The sequence below is a fragment of the Nicotiana tomentosiformis genome, chromosome 6 (assembly GCF_000390325.3).
Source record: "Nicotiana tomentosiformis chromosome 6, ASM39032v3, whole genome shotgun sequence".
Classification (NCBI taxonomy): domain Eukaryota; kingdom Viridiplantae; phylum Streptophyta; class Magnoliopsida; order Solanales; family Solanaceae; genus Nicotiana; species Nicotiana tomentosiformis.
In genome coordinates, this window is record NC_090817.1 from 145,735,866 (window position 1) to 145,745,445 (window position 9,580).

Genomic DNA, 9,580 nt, shown 5'->3' on the forward strand with positions numbered 1-9,580 from the left:
ACCAATCCCTCACATTGCCTACTCTTTTGTCAAGCCACAATTTGAAGAAGTCCAAAATCCTTCTAATCAGGATGACATTGATGAAGTTTGCCAGGGTCTCAAGGAGATGTTCTATGAGATCAATATGGTTTAAGTTGGTGAGGGCCCTGGACGTGCAAGTGTTCAGTTGATTGGTCCAGATACCTCGCTCAACAACTGGGAAGCAACTCCTCCTCCCATCAGGAAGGAGTCTTGGTAGTCTGTTTTATTGCTTTTTCTGTATTTGGATTATTTTAAGGGTTGTAATCTAGATATTTTAGTTTAATTGCTTTGCTTTGATGTTAACCCTTCTATCCTTTCAAATTCAATGAAATGAAGTTCTGATTTCATAGTAAAATTCTGTCTTTTCCTTTCCCTAATTTTTGTTAATTTCTTATCATTTTCAGTTTCGTTAACGTTGGCCTTAAAAATATGACATGCATGCAGAATTCATGCCCAGATCTTAAAAAGCTGTCTAATCTCGAAATAATGAATCAAGAAGTTGAGTATGATGAAGATGAGGCTTTTAAGGAGATAAAAGAGGAATTGGATCAATTTGAGAATAAGCCTAAGCCTAACTTAAATGAAACTGAGGCAATTAACTTGGGAAGTCCTGAAAAAACCAAAGAAACAAAAATAAGCATTCATACTGAAAAAAAGATGAGAGATGCCATAATTCAAGTTTTGTTCGAGTACAAAGATGTATTTGCTTAGTCGTATGACGACATGCCGGGTTTGAGTGCCGATTTAGTGGTTCCTAAGCTTCCCACATACCCTAATTTTCCACCAATCCAATAAAAACAAAGGAAGTTTAAGACAGACATGAGTGATAAGATTAAAGAAGAAATCACGAAGTAACTAAGTGCAAATGCGATCAGGGTCGTCCGATATACTACATGGTTAGCAAATGTTGTGCCGGTTCCAAAGAAGGATGGGAAAATCAGAGTTTGTATTGACTATAGGGATTTAAACAAAGCAAGTCAAAAGGACAACTTTCCCTTACCCAACATTCATATCCTTGTTGACAATTGTGCTAAACATGAGATCTATTCTTTTGTGGATTGTTATGCCGGGTATCACCAAATTCTGATGGATGAAGAAGATGTAGAAAAGACCGCCTTCACCACTCCATGGGGAACTTATTATTATAGAGTCATACCATTTGGTTTGAAGAACGCAGGGGCAACTTACACGAGGGCCATGACTACCATATTCCATGGCATGATGCACAGAGAGATTGAAGTATATGTTGATGATATGATCATTAAGTCCACAACACAAGCTGACCATGTGCAAGGCTTGAAAAAGTTCTTTGAAAGGCTACGAAGGTACAATCTCAAACTCAATCCATCCAAATGCGGATTTGGAGTTCCTTCTGGGAAGCTTTTGGGTTTTATAGTTAGTCGAAGAGGCATTGAGTTAGATCCCTCCAAGATAAAGACCATTCGAGAGCTGTCTCCCCCCGAAGAACAAAACAGAAGTCATGAGTTTACTCGGGAGGTTGAACTACATTAGCAGGTTCATCGCGTAACTTACAACCACATGTGAGCCTATTTTCAAGTTGTTGAAAAAGAACGCCACTATCAAGTGGACAGATGAGTGCCAAGAAGCTTTTGATAAGATCAAGGAATATTTGTCAAATTTCCCTGTTTTGGTCACGCCGGAACCTGGTACGCCTCTGTTTATATCTGTCAGTAATGGATATTTCCTTTGGTTATGTTCTGGGTCAACATGATGCCACAGTCAAAAAGGAACAAGCAATATATTATTTGAGCAAAAAGTTCACCACTTATGAGGCCAAATATACTCTTTTGGAAAGAACATGTTGCGCCCTAACCTGGGTCGCCCAGAAGCTTAGGCATTATCTTTTGGCCTATACAACTTACCTTATATCCCAAATGGATCCCTTGAAGTACATCTTTCAGAAGCCGATGCCAACTGGCAGATTGGCAAAATGGCAAATCTTGCTCACAGAGTTTGATATTGTTTATATCACTCGTACTGCCATGAAGGCACAAGCTTTGGCTGATCATTTGGCAGAAAACCCGGTTGGTGATGAGTATGAATCTTTGAACACATACTTCCCAGATGAAGAGGTTAATATAGTTGAAGAAGTAGTCCAAGATGACAGTCAAATTTGGAAACTATACTTTGATGGGGCTATCAACATCAAAGGCGTAGGGATTGGGGCAATTCTTGTATCACCTACTGGGAAACATTACCCTGCCAAGGTGCGACTTCGTTTCTTCTGTACAAACAACATGTCAGAATATGAAGCTTGCATCATGGGTCTGAACATGGAAATAAACCTAAATATGCATGAACTGTTGGTGATGGGAGATTCAGATTTGCTTATTCGGCAGGCTCAAGGTGATTGGGAGACTCGAGACATCAAGCTCATTCCATATAGACAATGTGTAGAGGATCTTAGCAAAAGGTTCAAGTCCATCAAGTTCAGGTACATTCCTAGGTTTCACAATGAATTAGCTAATGCCTTGGCCGCCCTGGCCTCAATGTTTCCATATCCGAGTAATACTTACATTGACCCATTAGAAATTCAAATTCGGGATCAACATGGTTATTGCAATACAATTAAAGCAGAACCAGATGGTGAACCATGCTACCGTGATATTAAAAGGTTTCTGAAAATAAGAGAATATCCGGAACATGCTAATAGGGAACAAAAGAGAACTATTAGGCGACTCTCTAACGGTTTCTTTTTGAGTGGGGAAATCCTATACAAAAGAACTCCGGATTTAAATTTGTTGAGATGTGTGGATGCCAAAGAAGCTAAAATGATTATGAATAAGGTGCATTCGGGAGTTTATGGTCCGCACATGAATGTATATGTTCTAGCAAAGAAAATCCATCTGGCAGGATATTATTGGCTTACTATGGAATGAGATTGCTTTCATTTTGTTCGCAAGTACCACTAGTGTCAGATTCACAGTGATTTGATTCACTCGCCTTTTTTAGAGTTGTATCCTATGTCGGCTCCTTGGCCTTTTGTTTTTTGGGGAATGGACGTCATTGGCCCAATCGAGCCAAAATCTTCAAATGGGCACGAATTCATCTTGGTTACAATGATTACTTCACCAAGTGGGTGGAAGATATTATATTGAAAGAAATTACCAAGAAAGCAGTAGTAGACTTTGTTCACTCCAACATCATTTGTAGTTTCGGTATTCCAAAAATCATTATCACAGATAATGGTGCTAAATTGAATAGTCATCTGATGAAGGAAGTATGTGAACAATTTAAAATTGAGCATCGCAATTCTACTCCTTACCAGCCCAAAGCTAATGGAGCTGTTGAAGTTGCGAATAAGAACATCAAGAAAATTCTTAGGAAGATGGCCCAAGGGTCTAGACAATGGCACGAGAAACTGCCTTTTGCTCTTTTGGGATACCGGACAACTGTCCGTACATCAATTGGCACAATGCCCTACTTATTGGTTTATGGCACTTAAGCGGTCATACCTGCTGAAGTTGAGATTCCCTCTCTCCGAATCATTGTTGAAGCAGGGATTAAGGACACTGAATGGGTGAAGTCCCGATTGGAACAGTTGAGTTTGATTGATGAAAAATGTTTGGTGGCAGTTTGTTTTGGTCAGTTATACCAACAAAGAATGGCACGCGCTTACAATAAGAAAGTGTGCCCAAGATAATTCGAGGTAGGACAACTTGTTTTGAAACGTATCTTTCCGCACCAGGAAGAAGCAAAAGGAAAGTTCACCCCGAATTGGCAAGTTCCTTACCTCATTAAGAAAGTATTGTCAAAAGGAGCTCTACACTTGGAAAAGTGACTGATATGTCCATCAACGCAGATGCGGTCAAGAAATACTATGTCTGACATGCCTCTGTTGGGGCATTTTTATACTTAGCATTCTTAGGTTGGGATGGCGAAAGGTTATCATTCTCGCTACCCAAACACTAGTCAACCCTAGTTAGCCTTTTGCAGCCTTGTTTATATTTCTTTATTTTCCCCTCATTTGGAACCAATGTACTTAATAAAAAAAAATGAAAAAAAAATCAAATAAAAAAAATATATCATCAAAATAAGTTCATGTTAATTGAACTACGTCCGACCTAATTCCGAAAGAATACGTAGGCAGCCTCATTCTGGGGTTCGGTCACACCAAAATAAAAATTCACATTTCTCCAGTATTCAAAGAAACCGGGGCATGATTTTATTTTATTTTCGATGGTTGTTCCATCAAAATGGTTCCAAAAGTTGTAATTCAGTGGAATATTTCTTTTTACCTTTCCCTGCTAAAACCTTCTGATCAACTTTCGAGAATGCTAAGTCAGTATACTACGGATAATGCCTCAGCCATTGAAGAGAAAAAATAAATGATAGAGTCTTATTGGTGAAATCCTTCACGGGCACTATAAGGTAATGGTGAGTTGAGAGAAAGGCAAATGAGAGAGGTCAATTGGTGAAAACCCACAAAGGGAATCATTGATCGATTTAAGGCTTCGTACATCCCGACACAAGCACGGTTAAGACAAAGAAATCAATTTCAAAGTTAAGTTTACAACATATTTCAAGAATTAGACGGTTCAAACGGATCGGAAATCCAGTCCAAAGTGCATGTCATGTTTATTGAAGTCAGCATATTTCCTCCAGATAAGTCATTTTTTATTTTTTCTTCTGAAAGGGACACTTCTTGATTAAGTTGTAATACATATTAGTTCACCTTCTTATTTTCTTTCGCATTACTTTTTTGAGTCCCTTTCAGTATAATCTTATCAAAGCAAAGCAAAGAAAAAGCCGTAAAATTGGTTACAGCTTCCCCGTTATATAAAGCAAAGATTGCTGGGCATAAACCGTATGGGCAAAGGCATAAAGCCATCTGGGATTTTTCCTGATGAACAAAAGGCCTGATGGACTGAACAATGTTTTTCAAGGGTCAACAAAAGTTACTCAGTTAAAAATTATTTTGGGAGAAAGGTTGTATGCACCATGAACACAAATGGTGATAGGCGCAAAATGGTTAGGTTTTGATGTTGAGAAAGAAGATCTCCAGAAAGAAAAGACATAATCTCCCGGCAATTTGTACAATCATCGACAGAGTCAGTTTTTCTAACAAGTGTAATGGACACAAGGTCAAGTCGCCCAAGAAATCAAGGTCATAAACTGACCACCATTTTAAAACTAACGAATCTTTTTTTGTTCAGAACAGGAACATAACAATTTTAGGAAACAGTTCGTGAAAAGACGAACACCACCAAGTGAAGTTCTTAAATCCTTGATTTTCTTTCAATATACATGTAATCATGTTATTTTTAGTTTCATCATAGGGAATCAATATCCTATCTTCAACACTGGGTACTACATCCCCTGATTGCATTACTCTCTGCCAAAATAGGGTACTACATCCCCTGATTGTATTTCTTGTTGCAAATATAGGGTACGACATTCCCTAGTAGCATCCTAGAGTGCCAAGAGCCTCACCTTATTGTCAACACAGGGCACTACATCCCCTGGTTGCATTTCTTGTTGCAAACATAGGGTACGACATTCCCTAGTAGCACCCCAGCGTGCCTCGAGCCTCATCTTATTGCCAACATAGGGTACTACATCCCCTGGTTGCATTTATTGTTGCAAACATAGGGGATAACATTCCCTAGTAGCACCCTAGACTACCACGAGCCTCATCTTATTGTCAACACATGGTACTAAATCCCCTGGTTGCCTTCCTTCTTGTTAACATAAGGTACGATAATCCCTATTATAAAAATATTATAAAATATATAATGAAAAAAAAATCTTATTTCTTTTTCAATTCTTTATTTTGCAATAGAAAGATAGTTTATTGTATTTTCAATAACTCACAAAAAATTTTCAGTGCAAACTGGGGCAGAAAATTTCTTTTTGTTTGTTTCTAATGGCTTGCAGGTTTTTCTGCAAAGTACGGATTGGATGTGCAAAAATAAGATTCCAGCTCTTGCCAGAGAAAGTGGAACGTTTGATCTCAATACCATCCGCCACTAGCTTTGACATAAGGCATGCAGAGACATAGGATCTTAAGATCCATCTTCTCATCATCTGATCAAGAAACAGGGCTGTGAGAATATTTCGTAGTCTGTTGCATCGAGAACATCAAGTTTCAGTCTAAAGTCAATGGGAGAAGCAAGTCAAGAATCAAGACAAGACTCCAGATGGAATTTAGATAGGAATTTTGTAACTCTTAGATTTCAAGATTATGTGATTTTCTTTTTATTTTGATATAATAGTAGGAACCGCGGATCGGAACCTCGGCGAAACTTCACTCGACTCTCCCTCTAAGCATACTCCATTACTATTCTTTCACTTGAACTACACGCGACCTGATTCCCTTATAACCGGGGATATGTAGGCTGCCAAAAATCAAGGCTCGGTCACATCTTTTTCGTTTATCTTCTTTTCCTTTTTAAATAATAATGAGGTCAAAAATCAGTCACTTTGTTTATTTTCTTTGCCTGAAAACTCTTTATGTTTCCAAGCAAAGTGGGGCATGTTGTGAACAACAAATTTTTGACCGCACCCAAATTCGATACTATTTTTAGAATACATATTTTATTTCTATTTGTAAAGAAAAAAAATTACAAACAATATATGGTAATCTTGTAATTAGAATTTTAATAAGTTATAGTATTTTTCTAAGTATCATTTAAAGTACATGTAAATATTTAATTTTCCTATATTGTAAGAAGCGTTGGTTAATCTTCTTATCTCTATATTTAATTTATTTTCTAAAATAAAATAAAAAATAAAAAAAGGAAGTGAAGCTAACGTCAAAAATCAGATTCTTAATTTAGTTAACTTTGTTAAACTCCCCACTTTTCTCCAGCACTCCTCGCGCTCCCCCCCTCCCCCCCCAATTATCACATGTTACTCACTCTTTATAATATGCACACACTTTGTTTGATTTTTATTTTTTTTTAAAAATTCAAATAATTCCTAACTAACACTCATGATTCCCTCCTCCCAGCCCCATTACCCACTCCCTTTATCTCTAACTCCCCACGTCCCACTCCTCACATCCCAACTATCCCCTCAATCCAATCTCATGATCACACACATATTTTATACAAATAGCACACGCTTGGAAATGAGGGGGGATACAAGAGAAGACCTCAAGAAATATTTGATTTTTCTAGATAAAAAGTTTGGCTAGTTTCAGTCTTTCATGAGTTGTAGAAAAATAAAAAAAAATAGAAGTAGAGTTAGTAATGATATTTGAAGGCACGATGGAGAGCTGTTTTTGAGTTTTTAGTGAAAGTTCCTTTCGAGTTTCGTTTCCTTAGAGATTAACCAAGGAGAGCTTCGCTCGTGATTTTTCTGTTCGCGGTTCGTTGTCGCTTTTCAAATTTGACATCGGATATTATTACATTCGTTGGATTTTCTATTATTAAGGAAAAAAATTGCTTCAAAGGTCACCATACTTACTTAATTCTTGTTACTGTTATGTGTGATGGAAGATATGAAGATTTGTTCAATTCAAGCTTAATTTTTTTTTCTCCGTATTCTTTTGTCTTTGAGTAAAATTCATTGCTTTCATCTTTATAATGCTTACATGTTTGTTTGGGATGAGAAAACATAAAAGCTAAGTAAAAAAAAACTGATTTTAAGCTTTAATAGTATCTCTAGTTTAAATCTTTAGATATTCATTTTAATAAAGAAAGTTCATATTTCTAAATGATTTATTAGATTAAAAGATGTTGGCGTAAATTTTGTGGTATATTGCATAATTTTTAATTAATAATAAATAATTCTTTCTATCATGAGAAAAGTTTTGTGTTTGTTTCGTTTGTATTCGTGATATTTGAGTTTGAAGGAAAGTTTATGAGACTGGACATCGATTGGTTTATTTGAATTAGAAAATACTTAGGAAATGTCTCGCTATATTTTCTTAGATAGACTAGGTAGCTCATGATATTTTATTTTACACTTTATATATTTAAAAGAAAAGAAGAAAAAAAGGGAAAAGAACAAAAAGAACGTCGGGCAATGTATTTGGAATCGTTAAGTTCACTAAGAAGTTTCTTGGGCTTAATATTATTTTCTCAAAGTTGTTTTGGTAGAGTTTAATATTCATAAATGGAATTCATATAATACTTTGAATTTTCTGTTACTAATTGTTATGATTTACGACGATTTAAATTTCTCAATTTAGGCTTATCGTTTAGTTTCTTTTATATCATGTCCATATGTTAAAAACATTCATGTAGCTCTTTGTAAGCTATTTGATAAGTGAAGCTATGTGTGTTATATTCGTGAGTTGAGCAACTTGTTCCTAAATAACTAGTTCCTAATTTTATTTTAACTAATGTATTTATTTTTACGTTTTCTATTATGGTTTATGTGAATTAATTGTTTGGTTTATTTCGTACCATCCTATACTTTGTTGTGAATTTAGCAGTTGCTACGGGAAGGTTCTTAATTAATTAAGTTATTTCATAGTTAGCCCAAATCATAAAATAATTGCTTGCTAGTTAGAACTAAAAATAAATATTCATAAGTGAGGGAGAAATGCGGATTACGAGTTAATTTAAAGTCTGTTGTAAGAAAATAAAATAAAACAAAAAAAAGTGGTAAATTTTTTAGGTAGCGAGATGAATCATGAACTAATTTAAGACTCGTTCCAATAAGGAAAAGGAAAAAATAATAATAAGTATATATAAATAAATGTCTCGAATCTAAAAATAATTGAAATACTCTAAAACGCTAGAAAACTTTAGATGTACTTTAAATATTAGCACATGTATTCATATCCGAACCTTGGATTGATATGCTTAAGTAATAAAAGGATCATGTACGCATTCCCGCGTCTCGATGCCTTTCAATTTAAAAATAATTATGTTTTAACCATGTATACATTCTGTACCTTGGTTTAATATCTAACTTCAAAGAAATACCTTGTGTGCGTATCGCATCTGGGTCCAAATAATTAATAAAATTTAATAATTAATTAAGTGGTAATAGAAAAATCATAATCAATAAAATACAAGAATATTCAAGAATTGATTTAAGACGGACATTGGTTAATAAAAGCGACCGTGTTAGAACCACGGGACTCGAGGGATGCCTTACACCTTCGCTTCGGTCAACAGAATTCCTTACTCAGTCTTCTATTTTCGTATACCATAAATTAGGAGTCAAACCTTCCATTGGATGAGGGATTCAAATAAAAGGTGACTTGGAACACCAAAACTCAATTCCAAGTAGCGACTCTAAATAATAAATTATGCCTTTTCAAAATATCACTTCAATTGAAAAAACTCTTCTAACTCAATCTCGTAATAAGGGTTGCAGAAAAAAAGAAGTGTTACAGGAATGTAAGCCTCAACTGTAAAGACAGGCTTAGTGAAGCTTCTGGCATAGAGATGTGCATCCAAGGTATGCATTGGGGATTATGTTACATCTTGCAAGGTATCAAGCCTAGCACATTTGAAGAACTTGCAACTCATGCCCATGATACGGAATTGAGCATGGCCTCCGCTGGAAATGTAAGGCTGCCCTATGAACCTCGCAAAGGGAACGACAAGCAAGAAGTCAGGAAGTGGGGAAAGTTCGT

The 9,580-nt window shown here is 36.0% G+C and overlaps 1 protein-coding gene across 1 annotated transcript; it reads left to right on the forward strand.

The window, feature by feature from the left end:
- The first annotated feature begins 1,715 nt into the window (after positions 1 to 1,715).
- LOC138894899 (uncharacterized) lies at positions 1,716 to 3,487 on the forward strand. The gene is made up of 2 exons (XM_070179634.1): positions 1,716 to 2,388; positions 3,225 to 3,487. The coding sequence occupies exons 1-2, from the start codon at positions 1,716 to 1,718 to the stop codon at positions 3,485 to 3,487; spliced, it is 936 nt and encodes a 311-aa protein (XP_070035735.1).
- The last annotated feature ends 6,093 nt before the right edge of the window (positions 3,488 to 9,580 follow it).

Bases quoted from the DNA above. Each gene is read 5' to 3' on its own strand.
- LOC138894899 (XM_070179634.1), top strand. From the start codon at position 1,716: ATGGATATTTCCTTTGGTTATGTTCTGGGTCAACATGATGCCACAGTC. The intron at 2,389-3,224 runs GTGATTGGGAGA...TCATTATCACAG, and splicing joins GCTTATTCGGCAGGCTCAAG to ATAATGGTGCTAAATTGAAT.